The 19,500-nt window shown below is 41.1% G+C and overlaps 1 protein-coding gene across 2 annotated transcripts in view; it reads left to right on the top strand.

The window, feature by feature from the left end:
• Window positions 1-19,500, top strand: part of asic1b (acid-sensing (proton-gated) ion channel 1b) — a 199,405-nt gene that overhangs the window by 143,892 nt on the left and 36,013 nt on the right. Inside the window, exon 1 of one of the 2 annotated variants that reach the window (XM_042495656.1) lies at window positions 16,846-17,552. The exons of the other annotated variant lie outside the window; for it this stretch is intronic. Within the exon in view, the coding sequence (XP_042351590.1) occupies window positions 16,941-17,552 (612 nt within the window). The 5' untranslated portion in view covers window positions 16,846-16,940. Of the gene's footprint in view, window positions 1-16,845; window positions 17,553-19,500 lie in introns of those variants that run through there. 2 annotated transcript variants of the gene reach the window in all.

The following is a 19,500-nucleotide window of genomic DNA, read 5'->3' as shown; positions in this document are numbered from 1 at the left end:
ATTACACTAACGTCGCTATCATGCTGAATGTCCCACCCAATGCAGTTCAAACTCTAAAATGCAATATAAAAGACAGGAATGAATTGTGGTATATTTGCATTGAATAGCCAAATCCGATTTGACCGACATAAATCTGAGTTCGTTACAGCACTAATTCCAATTACTAAGATAATTGTGAGTATCATGTCCAACAGCACTGCTGGGCAAGCAACAAATAAAGAGAGTCTGCAAAAATAGGCCGCTTCTGCACCAACCTGAAAGAAAAAAAAACGCAAAAGATTTTAATCAAGTATTGTCATATTTCATATTGAAAGTTATAATGGCATTTTATATAGTTCCTGAAGTCTTGCTTTTTAAGAATATTTGGGTTTCCATCAAAATGTTGTGGAAATTTATGCAGAATTTTTGAAAGAAAAAAGGAAATTCAAATGTATGCACTTTTCCATCCACTACTGTTATGGTAAGCAATGGGTGACACTAATTCTCCAGGTGCAACTGCAGAAGGAGAGGGCCACACAAGATGACTTAATTAAAAGAACTCCAGCAAAACCTCAAACAAAGGAAAATAATCAATGTGAATTAATAGAAAACACACTGAACAATGAAACTAGAGTTTTGAACATCCAATATTATGGCTGTTTGCTCTTGTATGCTAACAGCCCTGTCAGCAAACACAAGTGTGTTAAAAGCCATCCAAAGATGACAAAGAGAGACTGCAGTGGCCTATGACAGTACATCATGACTAAATAAACTTATTTGCGACAGTGCAAGAATTTGGGGAATTTTTTTCCACTCAGTTTTTTATGCTCAATTTGAAAATGTGCAGACACAAAAAAGTGGTTAATGGAAATGCACCAAACCACAGAAAAGGATGCTTAGTAAGTCTTTTCTGTGATGTAATAAAAGCATTTGTTTCTTAACAAAAATGTATGGTTAAGTGATTCCGGTATGTTTTAGTGTAATTGTTGGAATAATATCGTCCATTAGAATTATATTGGCCAAGATAATCATGGCGTGAAATTTTCATATCGTCCCATTCCTAAATTATATATCACTGACAGTTTGTGCTGAAAAAAATATCAATTCACAGTGTAGCTCGAGTACATGGAATCATAAAGAACAGAGATATTTAAGATGTGTGTAGTGTGTGTAGTGTGTGTGTAGTGTGGTTTTGGATGATGCCTGAGGGCTGCTGTGTGTTTGTGGCCGGGCTGGTATTTGCTGCCTCTCCTCTCCACAGTTTCACAGATGACTGCATCTATCGTGGTCAGCAGGACTCCCTTGGGAAGTGAGTGGCTCTCTGTGGCAGAGTGTAGAATCAGCAGGATGCCTCAACTCACCCCACACATATGTGTATGTTTGGATATATTTATGTGTGTTTGCAAGAGAATGAAGCAAAAGGAGAAAGAGATGAGGGGTGTCTTTTTATATAGACTTTGTTAAGGCCCATGACTTCTTGCTGAATATCAGCTCTAACACGCCTTTCAGTAGCTGACTCTTGCTCTGTAACACTGCAACATCCATTTGATTATATATTTATACTGGATCCATTTTATATGGATCCATGCCAAATTTTAAGGTGCATAAATGTATTTTAGGCCACTAGTGCTTTGGAGAAGAACTCACAAACAGATGTTATGGTTTCTCACGCATCCAGCTACTTTATCTTCTCTTTGGAGTTATGTTGGTAAACTATAACAGTGTTGTAGAAGAGGCTCAGAGTAGCATGATAATTACTTTTGGTTCATCACTTTGAGCTTTCATACTGATTACTCATTTGATTCAAAGCACAATATTTTCTTACGTGTTCAGCTCTAATAGACTAATGGGAACAACAATTTTTTAAATTGGTCCAGTTTTGAGAGACAAGGTTTTTAGCCAGCAGCAAGGACACAGACTGCAATGCACTCAGGGTATCCGTCAATTTATGTCCACTAAAAGTGCTTTTTTTTTTTTGCTGCTTATGGGCTCAGGCTGTTATTCTAAGGTCTAAGTGTGTGACAACAGTATAGAGAGGATACCTACAGGGGTTGACCTTAATGTTAAAGAGTAAGATCCTTTTTTATAAAATCAGAAAAAGCTCCAAAATTGCTATTGCTAAACCCACCACTTAAATAAACACTTAAATAAACAGCAATTTTATAATTGTAAAACACACTTCATTCTAAGTTGACAAAAATGAAATAATACTTGAACCAAGACTTAAGAATTAAGTCTTGGTTCATCTTTTCACTGTTTCGACTATCATCAACTCTGGTTTGGTTGAATTAACCCCTAATTCACCCAGTCAGATGTGACAATATATCCTGACTCTATACATGCTAAAATGACTGTTTATTTAAATGGAGTCTGGTGGGTTTGGCAATAGCGACTTCTGGCTGTTTAGAATAATAATCTAAGCCTGTCAGTGGCAAAACAAGCACTTAAAGTGGACGTAAATTGATGGTGCACAAAGTGGTTACATTGCAGTCTGTTTTGCAGATTCCAGCTGCAGCCCTGCTGCTCAGTACTGGACCAATTTGAAAAAATGTCCTCATTATAGACAAAAAATACCTTTTAATACAATACTCACATGCTCACATGTATATCAAAGAGTTATTGGTCACTTTTGACCTGTCAGCAGGCCATGAAGAGATCTAATCTCTGACAAAATACACAGTCATTGTTCAGAGCAACAACTGGTTTCTGATATTCTGTTGAAGCTAACATCAGCAGTCTGTAACCAGTAACTTTTTCATGCACATATATTGCGTCTTAAAAAACACTTGAAAAAAATGTAACCTGCGTGCTTCAGTGCAGTTTTAATATGTAGTTGGAAGAATTGTGGAGGTTTCAAGACACGCTCAAATATCACAGATGTCATCCCTTTAACCGGCGGTGCGAAAACATCATCATCTTCAAAACATTGTTATTTGAGACTCTGAACACACATCTGCTCAGTCATTTTGGGACACTCTGGATAAAAGCAGTGGCAGACTGCCTTAAATGTAAATGAGCTCAGCATTGCGAACAGGCCTGCCCTGAGCTAATGTTAGTGGAAGGTCTATTGATTGAGCGGCTGTTGTTTCATCCCAGGATCTCAGAGTCAATCTCAACGGGTCTGGTGCTGTTGCCTTTGGGCAATACGAGAGGAGGAGCTGATTATATTATTCAGCGCCGCAACCTAATAAGCACAGCTGATGCAAATCTTAACACCAATAATGTCTGCCTGAGTAGCATATGATGGCAGAATTACAGACATCAGCAGGGAGGTGCGCCCTCTTGATTCAAACCCCCACCTCTGGGTTTATATCAGGACATCATTGTTCAAGCAGCTGCAGAGCTGAGAGTTATTAGGGAGGAAAAAGGCAAATAAATCACAGGAGCAATTAGCCACAGTGTCTGCCACACACCTTTCGCACCCAAATTCAAGCACACACAACATATATTCACACTAGGTGGAAGACATTAACCATCGTATTGCTTTCAGTAAATGTACCTCCAGAGGGACCATTATACTGCAGACCAAAATGAAATCAAAATGAAAGCTCCATTTAGGTGCAACCCACCATGGAGCTGGCTTTGGACTGTCTGTTACATCCTTTCTGGCAGTCTGATCCTCGCCTGTGTGTCTGTAAGTGTGTGTGTCTGTCGGTTTTCTTCAGGAGTTGTCAGCCAGTTGGACAACCATCGACCCCCTTCGTTAGTCCTGCTTTCACGGCATGTCTGACATCCCCCTGACATAAGGTGTAACACACATATGCACTTGCACACACTCACCTCTTGCCAGCAGTTTAACAAGCTGCCACTGTTTTTGGTGCAAAACAAGATTCTGGATGAGGAGTACCAACAGAATTTGGACATATGTAAATTCACGGGCAAGAAATCGATGAAGTGTTTTGTTTCTGTGCTTTCCTGTCAGAATATGTTTGTTAATAGCAGCTCATAGGCCTGTGATTGTGAACTGCTTTTAAAGTTCTGGAGTTAATAGGACGTGACAGGATATCTTATGAGGATCTCACTAGCTGAGAAGTTCTTGATCTCATTTATGCAGAATTAAAAATCAAAAGCGAACTCGATAGAATATTTTGAAAGGGTTAAGACTTTTATGATACAGCTTGTCTCTCAGGGAAGGGGGTGGGGGTGCTTGAGGCGTTCGTTTCTTTTAAAACAGACCGGATTGAATGGATATTCTGTAAATCTGCAGAAGGAGAGAGAAAACTTTGTTTATGCTGTTGCCATTTGGGTTTGATGTTGATTTGAAAGTATGCACACGTTCTACAGTGCAGTTTGTGAGTTTTCTGCAACCCGGTCCACAGAGTAAATTTTGGGATTGTACATATCTGCAAACCACAGCGGTTACGTAATTATTTAGCAGAAATGTTGAAATATTGCGCTTATTTATATTTTAACATGCTGTGTGGAATATGTGGTTAGGTTAAGGCACAAAAAAGACTTGGTTATGTTTAGGAAAAGATCATGTTTTGGCTTAAAATACTTGTTTTTGATGCCAAAGTCACAGCTTTAAGTGCCACCAATGTCTCACTAAGGGCAGACAGTTTTGTTGTGTCTTGAACATATACTGTAGATAAAGATGGAACACATCTCCACTTACCCCCATTATGCAAAAATAAAGCCAAAAAATCCCTGGAAGGGCTGCTGCTATCTTGCGCTATTGACGTCTTTTGGACCCAGAGTCTGCGCTGTAGCAATCTCCATGGTGTTGGAGTTCCCGCCATTTCCACCCATACACCCATCTGACCAACTATGAGCACTGCCATTGATAGCGAACACACTAGTTGGCACACATAGCAGTCAATCAAGATATAAAATCCCCTTTTTTTATTATATTAGATAACTAATTAAAACCTTATAGGAAAATCGCACACTTGAAAAAACATAAGGGTGATATAAACTACCTAAAATGACAGAAACCGTTTTTGGGAAAAATGTATTTGAGCTTTTAGCTTGGCCCATGTCCCATTCACTAATATGGCGGGAGCGGGGTTTATTACCTATACTGCAGCCAGCCACCAGGGGGTATTCAAGATGTTTCTCTTTTGGGGAGCTGTCATGTCATCCATTATATTATATATTATGTTATATACAGTCTATGGTCTTCAGTGTGGCAGCAATCTTTCCTAAATTTCATGCCATTCACCATCTCCTCCACCTCCCGATGACAAAGTCATTTCGTAAACATTTAATCAGCTGCTTTAGAAACGTTGGTATGATACGTGTCAGTACATCACAAATGTGACGTATCTAAAGTTTGCAGAAACGTCTTTAACACCTTTAACATTTTCTCCTGGCGACTACGCAGAGATTTTTTTTTTTTTCACTTCCATACTTGGGCTGATGCTTGTCTTATGGGAGGTTATACATGTAAACTTACCCTTACCCATGATATGAAAAAAATCGTTGTGGATTTGTGGAGCAAATATAATTTTTATGAACTTTACATGCTGTGGATTTCCATTTGATTTCATTACTGTCCTTGACATTTTAGGAAATACACCAATTTTCTTGTTTGTCAAGAGTGAGATGAGAAGATAGTTATCCATTAGAGCCCATTTATCGACTTCTCATAGCGTATCCACAATATACATTGTTGTGTTAGCTGTTGGATAACAAGAAATTGCAGTAGTGAAATGCCAAAGAGCAGTTTAAAAACAGTGCTCACATTATTTCTTTCCACCAGACAGTTGTATTCTATGTGTTTATGTAACAATTATTAATGATTAACCCACAATATTTTTTTATTTTTATAGCATTTATAACTTTCAGTATTGGTCTGGCTATAACATCAATCTCATCTTTAGTTAAGTTTGGCATGAAGACTCGAAGCAGGAGGAAAGTAGTTAAAAATAACCCTCCGAGCATGTGCAGTAATTAACACATTGTATCTGATTTGTTTAATCCATACACAAGCAGAAATTTAAAAACTGAAAATTGTGTTTTTAGGCCAGTTGACATTGGAAAACAAGAGTTTATCTTTCTGATCAGGATTGCCAAACCAGTCCACAGAATAAATCTTGGCATTGTACCTCCCCACGTTTCAACAGGGCTGTGGTTAATGTGTGGTTATGTTTAGGCACAAAAACCACTTGGCTATGGTTTGGAAAAGATCTTGTTTTGGCCTGAAATATCCGCTTTTCATGCCACAGTCACTGCTAGAAATCCTGCCAATGTCTTTTTACAAAAAACAACCGGTTTTGTTGTTTGTTGGTTTTGGACAGTGGTCTGCAGTTTGGCCCTCTCACACCTATGTGTCATGCCGTCCACCATCCCCTTCACCTCCTGATTACAGTCAGCTCTTATGTGTCATCAGAACCACATCACTTTAGAAATGTTGAAATGTAAAATGCCAACATTTTGTTCTGGGGACTGGGCTAGTATTGAACAGGTTTTGGTAAAGGTCTCAAACCTGGCAACCTCATTGTGACAACAAAACTTCAGGGAGCTGCTCACAATAACTGCAGTTGGCTGTTTCTCAGTAAGAAATAGCTCCATCGAGGAACCTCTCTCAAAAGCATCTTGACTCCAGCTCCATATTTACTGACACACGAGATTGATATCGATCTACTCATCTCACTCTTCAAAGAAAGCAAATAATCGTGTTTACAAAAATGTTGAACCATCCATTTTGCCTGTTTTTCTGTTTACTTGAGTGATTCGTAATTGCACCCATTCTTGGACCATTCCAAAACAGCCTTGGCCTCCACCACATTTATACATTTCTTAAATCACCACCGCTGTGTGTGAATATGACAACCACACAATATCAAGTGCCAGAACAGGAAACTCACCTCCACAACTAATAAAACAAATGGATGGATTTAGTTTTACAAGAAGGATTCATTTGTAAATGTCAGACAGAAAGGGACCATTTATTTCACAAAGGGCCATTCATTCATTTCTCCCTGAGCGGCAAATAGGAGGCATCAGGCCTGTGGGGGACTCAGAGACTGTTTGCTATAGCTAGCGGCCGTACTCTGAAAGTCATTCATCAGAACCGTTTCCCCTTTCCCAAACTCTCCCCAGCCCAGCTGTCATGATGCTGCCGAGATGAATTAGCTGTGTCATCCTGTGTTTCCCTGTGCAGGCAAGGATACACACACTGCCCCTTGGGCTGTAAATATAAATCAGCTCCATTGTGCCACGATACTTATACAGTAAGACTCCTGAATCCATTTTCAGATTAATGCATTGTTGTGTCATGCACGGTGGTGCTGCCACTTCACAACGTGAAAATAAGATACCATCCTGTCCAGAGTGCAGTGATGTTAGGTTAACCGAGCTTGGAATCCAATCGGCCGTTACCACATGCCAGCTTTTCACAGTATTTAAACATCTGCTCTGTAGCTGGCTTGTGCACACTAATATTACGGTAGTTTATTTTTTTAAGCGTTTCCAACACAGCAGCATGTTTCCCAAAGCAGTGCTTCACACGCCAGTTTTAAAACAGCTCAAAGGCTTCACACTGTGTCTAAAACTGTCCTAACTTCTCTCATGTACAATCACTGTAAAATGGGTCATCGTAGGCTTTAAAGACTCACACTAATTACAGTATTTTTACTCTGAGCTCACCCATGTCTGACATGTTTGTGTTGATGATTGAAGTTGTCAAATCTGAACATTTTTGTGTGCCAAAAACATACTAGTAGTCAGTTTTTTTTAACACTTTCTTTCAATCTTGTTACAGTGAAACAGCCTCTGATACTGCTAAACCGTTTACATTTACGTATACAGTATATTAAAAAAAATGTTTAACATCATACTGTATTAAAGATGTAGTCAAAAATATACACCCCTCCCATCATCTCTTTGTTATTTTGGCTTCATGGTGCATCTCCGTTTCTCATGGGCAGGGACGTAGAGAAAGGGAGAATAGCCAGCATAGTGTTGTGTGACTCGGTCCGAGTCACTTTGTTTGTTTTCCATTAATGGAGCCAGGGCTGTGTGTCAACTCTGGACAGCTAGCAGACTTTGAGGAGTCGGGTTTTAACGGTACAAGATTTTCACAATATGATAATCGTCTCAGAAAATATCACGGTTTCATGGTTTACAGTTTTTTACACAGTTACTATCATTATCAGTTACAATTATCCTTAAAGGCTTCGACTACTTCTTTATTTCCTCTTCTTCTCTGTATTTGTATGTATACATGCATTTACACACTAATTTATTTTTTTTTGTGCATATTTGTTGTATATGAAGTACATTGAGCGTACATTGTATGAAATAGTAATAGTATGAAATGTGCATTACAAATAAAGTCGACTTGACATGACTTAAAGGAATGAAAACAAACAAACAACAATACTTTTCCTTCAAAGTAAAAAAAAGTAGAAATATAGATCTTTCATAAAGTTAGGGGAACCACAGTAGACAAATTACAAAAAATAATGCTCAAGAAAGGAAGCAGTCAAAGCTGAGATATTCTGACTTTTAGTTCACAGTATGACTCAAGCTCATATATATATATATATATATATATATATATACATATATATATATATCTAATATATCAGATTAAAAAAATCATCCCTAATGTCATGTATCCCTAATATTCAGAGGCTGTGTAGCACCTCTCATGATGAATGAACAGCACTTCATGTGTAAAAACGGTTGAGTGCCCCTTTATGTAGCAGTTTCACAGGCTTTGATGTTCAGCATGACTGCTGAAAATCAGAGCTGAAAAACATGATCCTTCATTGTACCATTTAATTACTGTACGGCTGCATGTCAATTACAGCAGTATGTTCTCTTTATTCCCATACTTCTCATTTAAATTGTTCAGAGCAGTCAAATTAAACTATTATAGTTAAAAACCTAGGACTTGTGTTCACAGCACTTACACAATGTGGCTCTTAATACTTTTTATGCTCAGAGTGCTGTCACAGAGTATTCAGCTTTGTTTCAGTGTCACTGCCTTAAGCTCTCTGGGTTCACAGGCTCGCAGTGAGCTGCTGAGCTACTTCCACCGACTCTCATCTCTCACATTGTTTTTACAGTACGGCGGCATCTTATTTAATTCAACCTTATAGCCTGGCAGATGGAGAGGCTATTGAAAAAGTGGCCTTTGTGACACTTGTCCCTTACAGCACATCATGTACACAATTATCCTCAAAATTGTTTCTGTAAATCACCACCTGCTCCTCTGTCAGCCCCCGCAGCTACAGCACCCCTCACTGCCGCTGCTGCTCCCTGTGCCTCCACCCTGTGCCTCCAACCTGCTTCTCTTCCTTTGCTCCCCCTCCCTCCTTCCCTTCCTCCCTCCCTCTCTCTTTGCCTGCTCCCTTGTGGATGCTTTGGCGCCAAACATTCCCAGCGGGAGACAGAGAAGAGACAGCAGAAGCAGCCAAGAGAGGCAGAGAGAATACGGTGATCACAGACAGAGAGGAGGAAAGAGGGAGGCAGCGGGGGAACAAAGGTGTGTGTGAGGAGGGTTGACTTGAAATGTTAACACAGAAAACAGAGAATTGGCAGAACGAGGGAAGTGCATTGTGTTTATGCCCTCACAAACAGGCAGAGGGGGTTGCACTGTAGGTACCGAGGGTAAACTGAGAGAAGGGAGGTAATGACAGAGGTAGAGTTTGTACAGCAGAGTAGATTTAACAGATAGTGGTAAGCAGAGAGGTTGGGAGGGGAGCTGTGCGGCGTGGCTCACCTTGTGTCATGTAGTTTGACTCTACACATGTCCCCGCCCTGATCCGGACCTAGAATGACAGTTTGATTAAGTGCCTCGACACCCCAGAGCTCTTGCAAACAAACCGCTGCCATCAGCGCATGCAGTCAGACGCATAGAGCAATGCAGACCCCAAAGGTTTATTTACCCATCAGCACCCGCACACTCACCAGGGAGGACGTTCATGTCAGAATTATTGGAAAAATCCCTTTTTCACTCATTTGTACTATCAGTAGCTGAAATATCAATCTACAGACTCAGGTAGTAGAGTTTTTTAATGCTATTATATCTTAGCGTGGGTAAATCCCAAGCGGTAGCCTCCAGGATTGAAAAATGAAGTCAATACCGAAGTGCCAAAAACTGCAGTTCCTCAAATGGCTGCTTGAGGCTGACTCTAAGAGCCAGTCAATTCCCATAAACCCCCATGTAAAAATGGCCAACTTTACAGGAGAAATAAACATGTTTACAGCCTGGTCCCAAAAACGCTTAAGGTCAAAAGGCCGAAACCCACCGAACTGACATCAGAAAGCTAGAAGCTACGTCCCTTGTGTTTTGGCCAAATTGTTGCACATGAACACACCACAAGCTCCTACACACTGGACCTTTAAGGGTTAAAGTTATGCATAGGAAGCAGCTGCTTTGACTGACAGGTGGGCACCATTCATTGACAAGTTGTTACCTAGATGACAGCATTTGTTAGGTAAATTCCCAAATTCCCAGAGTATAGGCATAGCTGTCACTATATCAGTGTGTTTTCAGTTCATGACAGTTAATTGGAATATTTTGGACACCTATTCAGCATTTAGCTGTACTGAAAGACCCTTTAATGACTTGGATATTAATAGTTTTAAGCCTGTTTTTCTCAAGGAAAAATTAGCTTTGGCCTTTTCAGAGGTAACCATGGCTGTTATAACACGGTACTAACCAAGCTAGAAGCAAGAGAGTTAGCTCCACCCCCATGTCCAAATATGGTCACTTCTGGCTGTAAAACTCTAAGATGGCAACAGCCAAAACGCAAAACTCGAGGCTTAAAGAGTCCACAAATTAATGGTTGACGTCTCAATCACTACTTTCATAATATATTCAGTCTATGGTATATCTACAACTATGTATCTACCACTATGGTAGATACACAACTTAAATACTCCACAGTTTGAATATACCACATACACATATTGATAGAGTATATTACATCATGCTTTAACCTCATCTGTAAACTTGTTTCTTATCCATTTCCCAATCCACCCCAACTCCCAGCATAATCCATCTTCCTAATATCTACAGATTCATGCACCAGTGAACCCGTAGCTAACGACACATGTGCACACAGATAAACTACATTCACAGTATGTATTTGCAGTGTCTGCAGAAAAGAATATACCCTAAAGTAATCTTCTTGCATAATGTGGGTATGCATGCACGTGCACATGCACAGCAGAAAGCTCCCATATACTGTAGTGCAAGTCTGCAGTGTCTGTAGTACTTAACAATATATTACATATATTGTTGGAAATATTGGAAAGGGAGGAAAGAGGCCACTGAAAAGAGATGAAAAGGAAATACATACATACATACATTAGAAAAGATAATAAATGTAGTTATATATAATTGCATCAAAGGTCAGAACTATCTGGCAGGTACTTCTGTGACGTGTGTACATTTTACACATTTCACACATGACATTTCCCTCAAAAGTCTGAATACTTAAGTTGAAATAAGAAGGAAAGAAATACAGCATGTAATTCTGCCCTGAGCTCACACTGCGTGCCAAAAGGTGTGCTCCTTGCTGGCAGGGTAAAAAGACTGATAAGATGTGACGTCAAGTGGCAGTTATTAAATTTCTGTGCTTGTCGGTGCCTTTTCTTTCATTTTCACTTGGCTTTTAAGCATTCGCTGCCTCACTGGCTTCACTGATTGAAATTGAGGTCTTTTTCTCATTTAGAGGAACTGTCAAAGCTGAGATCCACCCCCCATCCCCCCACAAAACAGCCATCTACTGATTACTCTTATTCACATTAGCTCCTAGCGATCAAGCAACTAATACTCTGTGGTGTTTAATAGCCTATGATGGAAATTCATGACATCGGTTTGCAACAGATACTGACATTTGTGGACAGAGAATGTGCTGGTAATTACATCCCTTTTTGTTTCATTGTAGCTGCTGCGGCTGACAGGTCTCAACTCCAAAATGTGTCCATAAATTCACCCGACACACTGTCACTGCGTTAATGGAAGTCCCCATCAGCTTTATGTTTATCAGCCTCAGAATTTGTCTCAATAACATCATTGAAATGACTTTGTGGGAGACAGATTCACACTCTGAAATGAAGTTTGGTCTGTCAATGATTATAGTAATGCCATTATGTGTGTTTCCCTTTAAGGCAATGGCCTTGGGATGCCTGAAATCTTTATTCTTTGAAGAAATAAGTATGCAGGCATTTTATAGACTCAAAAGTTCTGCTATGGGAGTATACACACAGCATTGGAAAATCAATAGTCTTTTACCAAAGTCTGCATTTTTCTCCCCGGCACTAATCAAGGAAACTGCTTTTTTATGGGATTTCTTTTTTATTTCCTTTTATTCACTCCTGAGTGAGATGAGTTCGAAACAGTGTCCCCCCTATATAAATATCCATTTTTAAATTCATGGTTTATTTTAGGAAGCAGTCAATCACACCGCATATTTATTCACATCTGAGATACTTAGGTATTAATAGACTTAAGATATGTGCCCAGGGTCCCCTAACAAATATCCTCCCTGCTTTCATAATGGCTTCATTAGTGAAACTCTTTAACCGCAGTTTCAGAGCAGCGTGCATTTGTTATTGTGCTGTTGTTACACTTGCTGTGGGATTGTGTTTCTCTGTCAAGCCAGTACATCATTATCCCTTCACCCAGACGGATTAGCTTGTTGCTCAGAACCTCTGCTCCGATATGTCTCTCTCTTGATGAGCTGGCTGGGGGAAACAGGCCCGAACAAATGCTGGTAAATGCCAAAAGTGTCAGGATCCATCTTCGGTGAATTCTGATGCACCGCCCGCCAAAAAAAAAAGAAATTACAACAAAATCAATATGCGTCCCAAATGTTTATGCTTAAACTTAAATGGTCTTCTGTTTGCACCGGATCTGTCACGTCCTCTCTCTTCACAGGTACACAGCGTTCTGCACATGACACACAGCTTCAGTCAATCAAGCACTTATCGATTTCCATGGTACAACTCCTGAATATGTAGTTGTGGTATCTCACTCATGGACCCACAGCTGAGTAACCGTTTCCCATGACACCCTCTCTCGTTAAAACATGAGTAATCACCCACGAAGAGGACTTGATTGTCCTCAGGGGGGACGGTATGACGTGTGTTGCAGTACAACTCCAGCGAGAGAATGAGAGTGAGAAGCATGAGTAAGATGAAGGCCATATCCAGAAACATAGAGAGAGATTAAATTGCAGGTGGTTGCCTGATGTCATCTGTTACTAGTGCTTGAGTCTCCTGTCATGAAGTCTGTGGGTGGTTTCAGACCGGACAAAATAGCCGACTGTTATTAGAAGGAATTACACCAGTGTAGGATGTGGATTGACCTTCATGTAGCAGGAAAACGAAGGAGTGTGGAGATCACAGGCGTGTGGAGGCAACTGGAGTCCGCATCCAGTCACAGACCTGAAATCACAATCACCTTACCACAACATTGCCCTCATTTTAAGTTTGCGGTTCAACCTAAAATCAAAAATAAATCTGTCCTCTTACCTGTAGTATTATTTATCAGTCTACATTGATTTGTTGTGAGTTGCAGAGTGTTGGAGACATTAGCCATGGAGATTTCTGTCCTCTCTACAATATAATGGAACGAGAAGGCCGTGGACTTGTGGTGCTCAAAGCACCAAGAAAATGCATTTGAAAAACTCAACAGCATTATCTCAGAAATCATGACTCGGTAACTCAAGATAATCCACAGACCTTGTTGTGAGCAGTTTCATGTGGGAGCCATCTTTTCTCTACAGAACTACACCCACCCACTCTATTTTCTGCACAGAAGGAAGTGTGCATCTACTCATGGATAAGAGGTTCATGCTTGTGGCAGTGTGAGATGTAATAATGAATGGCGTCCTCCTCGGCTGAGCTGTAATGTTGGGTAGTTCAGTGTTGCTGCAGTGATACAATTGGCAGATGTTTGGTTGAAAGATAAAAGACTATCTTCAGTATCATGGTCATGATGTCTGAAAAGAAACATTGCTGTTGAGTTTTTAAAATGTTTATTGTTCTGTTTAGTCCTCTGACACTTTATCTAACACTGTAGATCATTTTGTTAAATTAAACGTTATCGAACAAGGAAAATTAAACTCTCCTGAATGTTAGTGACCGAGCTAACAGGACAATGAGAGACAATTTTTACACTTGACTTGTATGTGTCAACCATTGGCCCTCTGTAGTAGTTTTCACTCTGTTTGACCCTTAGAAAGTTAAATAAAAGGTCTATTATTCAAGGGCCATCAAAGTTAAAAAAAAATACAAAAAAACGTTTCAGACAGATGATGTAAAATTTGTTTTAACTAAAGTGCATAGTAGGTTTAACCACCATATTTGAAGTATTCTGCATTTTCTTTGCATTGGCATTTATGTCAAAGCAAATAGTGGTAACTAACCTCAGGGTGCTTTATTATTTGTAATGTTTGAAAAGGGATATATCATTTTACTTCTTCATACTTCTTTTTGAACATGTGGTGATTTCTTTATCACAGTATTAAAGCCATGGTTGTTTTTAACCTTTTTAACCAATCACGTTAACAGTTAATTTCCCTTCCTCCATTAACATATTCTTAAATTAAACTGAGAGTGTAGCTTATGCTGAATTACTTTCTAAGAGATGGTTTATGATTTCCTATGACTCATAAACAGGCACAAGTTCATTCAGTGAATATTTAATATCACTTTATATTAATTTAGGTCCACATGAAGTAAATAATCAGGATGTTTCCTGGATAATACTGTTTTTATAACTGCTAATTTATTGAATCAAGGTTCTACTGAATAAAACATCATGCCCAGTTTAGCAGAGGACTGCAGCCGAGATCAAAATGTAAACTAATTTTGCATCCAGTCATTGGTGAAACATGCACAAGGATTTGTCATGGTTGGATTGTTCAGGTATAAGAACCAAACCCTTAAACAAGATAGTTGGTAATATCCAAGTGCAATTTCAGACTCAGCGATGCGGGGTCAGCACAACAACTTTTTGCTGTCGGGTCGTATGGATCAGTTTTATTAGCCAAGCAAGCCCCTGGCATCATTGTTGAGTTCGTCTCGGTGTGATATTCTCTGTGTGTTTTTTTTTGTGTGCTTTTCCAGTTTGACAGTTTAATGGGTTGGATTACTTATTTACTCATTTCATCATTGAATTTTTGCAGTTTAAAGTGCTGATGTGACCAAGCCTTTTGCCAGGAGCAGTTGCCCTCTTTGCCTGGTTGATTATATAGCCTTGTCTTCATGTTCACCATTTCTTTTGGAAGAGAAGTGGAAAGGTAAAGTTATTAGCTCTCTATCTATTCCAAATGTCCCTCACAGTTTACTAACTGAGCACTTTATAGACTTTGCCAGAATTGTGCGTTTTCAATGTGCAGTGAGGGGTTATTACCTCCTTTTGGCGTCAGTTTCAGAATTAAATTGGTTCAACTAATCTGGCTCAACTTTTGGCTTCTATTACAACCTGCCTGATGGTTTGACTGCAGGTGTTTCTCTCTTTGACTTTTTTGAGATGATACCACACTGTTCCCAGATCTCAGCAATTACCCAAGTTGCAAGAGACCGATTTCTCCTCTACGTGAGTGAAAGACAAGACTATAAAAATGGATTCACTAGGTACACCTCATTCATGCTTCACACCATTTCCTCCTCATCGCTTTTTCTTCAGTCACACAGGAAACTATGCACACCACACACACACACACACACACACACACACACACACACACACACACACACAAGCACACACATAGTGACTGTACCCAAAAGTATGACTAGAGTGAGATAGAGAAACAGACCGGCATGTTGTCCAGCTTTTACTCTGGATTTGAACACTGTGTGATGATGCCCAACCAAGCATGAACCACCACTTAACCAACACCCCCCTTGAGAGAGAGAGAGAGACAGTGGTTGCAAAACGCTCCATCAATGATGCGTTCAAGCTCGTGTCGCCTGCCTGAAACAGGTTTCCCCCCATCACAGTTTAACTGTGGCACACAGGGTCAAAAAACCCATTAAATCTAATTTAGGCTCGTTGGGACTTCAGGGAGATGTTTTAAAGACGCGCAACATGATTTGCATTAATTCACCAGAAGCATCTTGACCTTTCTGTTGTCCCACTTAAACACATCAGAGAATTGACAGTCAGGAACCAGTTTTCTGAGAGGATCACTGAAATGTTAAGCGCCCAGTTTTGTTTCTGAACTCAATTATTTAAGATTCAACTGGTGGAACAGTAATGAAACAGACTACAGTCTCTAAAGCATTCATCTCTATGATGCAGTGTTCAATTTTGGGGAAGAATACAAATTGTGAGCCAGCAGGGATTACGATGCATGTGTGTGGGTGTACCCAAAGGTGTGTGTGTGTGTGTGTGTGTGTGTGTGTGTGTCGGACTTGAAAAGGAAGATAAATGTTTTGTAGCTAGGCTACTGAGGCCAATGATTTCATTCAGCAAACAGCACTGAAAGAGAGAAAGTGAGAGAGAGAGCGAGAGAGAGGGTGTGTGTGTGTGTGTGTGTGTGTGTGTGTGTGTGTGTGTGTGTGTGAGAGATTGGAAACAAAGATTCAAGATCAGGACGCAGACAGAAGGCAGAAAGAACGTGCGCCTCCAGTTTAGGACTAACTGTGTGATTTTGACTAAATCCATTATCTCTGGGGTATTTCTTCATATTTTCAGAGCCTAACTGCTGTAATTTTGATGAAATAATCCCCTGGACTCCTGTTGCTGCACAGTTGCGCACTAAATCATTCTGAAGAACTTCTCTCTCTCCCTCCGGACAAGCTCAGGGAGCGCTGTGCGACTGACAAAATACTCCCCCATCAGCGCCACGAGCTGCTGCTCAGTGCCAGGACCGAGTAGAGCTGCGTGCGCTTCTCTCTTTCTTTATCTCTCTCTCTCTCTCCTTCTCCCTCTCTCTCTCTCTCCAAAGTCTCTGACAAACAGCAGCCATCTGAGAGCACAGTTTAGGCTCATTCACTGTGACCACAGCGGCACCGATGTTGAGAGCGCGCACCAGCCTTCCTCCAAAATGTGCCAGTGCGACTCATCTGGATCGAAACCGAGACCGGGCTCCCTCACCGAAGCCGGGAAGCTCTTCTTGAAGCACACCACCTTGCACGGCTTGAGGCACATCTTCCTGAGCGGCTCATACCCGAGGAGAGTTGCGTGGCTGCTGGCTTTCCTGGCAGCTCTGGCTCTGCTCTTCGCCTGGTCCTCAAACAGAGTGCGGTACCTGCTCTCCTCGCCCGTGTACAGCAAGGCGCACATGGTGTACGCCAAGCGGCTCGTGTTCCCTGCCGTCACCATCTGTAACCAGAACCTGCTGCTGCCGCGGCGCATGAAGAAGACGGACATATTCAGCGCGGGGAGGTGGCTGGGACTTTTCGGGAGGAACTGGCAGGTGTCCCCCGCTGCGAGAGAGGCGCTCACACCTCTGGGTGACGGCGGAGGGAGCGCAGGGGGCGAGCCGCCCTGGTCCCCACTGTCTCGGATTTTGGACTTCAACCACTTTCTCCCTCCTCCGCGGGAGTCCCAGCCGTCCATGAGGCAGCTGCTGGACCGGCTGGGACACCAGCTGGAGGAGATGCTGCTGTACTGTCGGTACCAGGGGGAGCTCTGCGGGCCGCGCAATTTCAGCACCGTGAGTGTGTCGCCACAAAGTTCATTCTTTGTTTCAACTCCCCCCAAACACCCCCTCCTAACAGGTTGATGCAGCTTTTAGAGGTGGATGCAGCTTCTTTTTCGATTACAGGGCTGAGTCAGAAGGTTGTAATTGCCTCTCAATATCTTTTATGTGTTGCGCGGATAAATATCAACTCACTCAGGCTAATTAATTTGCTTTGAACACATGCAATCACAAGGCTGTAGACAATACGCAATCCTCTGCACCCGTTGCTTGGTAATGCGCATCAGTAGTTTAATTAACTCTCTCTCTACCTGTCAAGCTCACGCCATATAACATCTTGCAATATCTATATATGGATTTATGCTGTGTGGCATTCTGTAGTGAGTTTACAGTGATTTATGTAACATAATTGGATTTCAGCTCACAGTAAATCTTCATAATGTTGCTGTGTTATTCCTGTTTTCCTAAATTGACTTAGTTGGAAACACTGGTGTTGTATTTGCATTTTAAAATTGATTATGGCATTTTTTCCATAAGCATCTGTTCTTTTATCTCACTCTTCTTTTCTTCTTGTCTCACTGTCACCTAGCAGACATAAACACTGAGGAACATTATGTTTGTAAATTCAATCCCAAACAATATCAAAAGTTTTATCATTTCATTGGAGATGATTGCATTCTTCTGCGTTCACCATCTGGTCTGAGCAGGTCCTTCTTATCTTGTCATCCATCACTGCTGGATCAATGTGTGTGTACAGTCCTAAGCTGACAAGAGACCAATCTGTCCCTAATGAAGACTTTTGATTCATTTAGCAAGGCTTTACAACACTCCCCGACACTGTGATGGAAAGCAGTTAGTGCTGGCCTCGATGGTAAACTGCAGCCCCATTGATTGCACTCCATCACTGCGCGGACGACAATGTGAAAGCTGGCGTCCCTCTCTGTCTCCCACCTCATTACCCAAATTTGTTTTCAGTTAAGTAGATTTTCTTCTGGTGTTTGAAACACAGTATGATGTGGGGGGTGAGGGGAGATCAGGGTTTTTTTTGTTTTTTTTCCAGCAGGCATGACTGAGGGTTATTTATGTTTTGAGGGAGATTTTATAATCTGAAACTGCTTGCCTCAGTGTCAGCCCTCAGCCTCTGTGTCATCAAACCATATCCCCCAATAATGCATCAAACAGATGCGTTTTTATTTCCTCGCAAATGTTTATGCAATGCATCTGGAACCACAGAGCAAGTTATCACAGTCAAACACATTTCTTCCTACCAACATCTTTAGGAACGCTTGATGTTGTGCAGGGTCTTTTTTAAAGGGTGACCAAGCAACAGCAACCTATTTCAGAGATAAACACCGAGGTCTGAGTTTTGGGGATATGAGCTTGTGCATAGATAATCGATGATGCCCTGCTAGGATTCAGGGAGGGCAACACGAGCTGTCGGCATGAGTCAGACCAATAGAATCAGTCACAGTTGAGAAGTGAGGTGTAGAGGAGGAAGGAGAGCTTGTCTACATACAATAGGTCTCAGGATGTATTGACTTTTGCACAGGAGCCCCCCCCCCCCCGTGTGTCTGGGTCTCTCTTGAAACTCTATAAATTTGGTCCACTGGCCTCATCAATCCATCCTTCCCTCCATGCAGCTGCTCCATCCTTCTTCATCCGTGCTTTAACAACACACATGCTTAATTCTCATCAGGCCAGCCTCCCCTCACTCACAGGTCTCAAATATTGATTTCAGCCACGAAATCCAATCCAAGAACATGCAGTCGTCCTACCCTCCCTCCCTCTGTGTGCTCCATTGATGCCCCCCCCCCCAATTCACAGCAAATCTAACTGAACGTGTATTAACTCTTTATATTTTCTGTCTGGACAATCAGTGTATTTGCTGCATTTGTATATGACATGTTAAGAGAAACCTCTCTTTGAAACCATTTATCTTTGCTTAAAAAAAAAAAAACTAAAG

Source organism: Plectropomus leopardus, chromosome 2, assembly GCF_008729295.1.
Source record: "Plectropomus leopardus isolate mb chromosome 2, YSFRI_Pleo_2.0, whole genome shotgun sequence".
Lineage (NCBI taxonomy): Eukaryota > Metazoa > Chordata > Actinopteri > Perciformes > Serranidae > Plectropomus > Plectropomus leopardus.
Note: the sequence above shows the minus strand (reverse complement) of the source record. Positions and strands in the feature narration are given on the sequence as shown.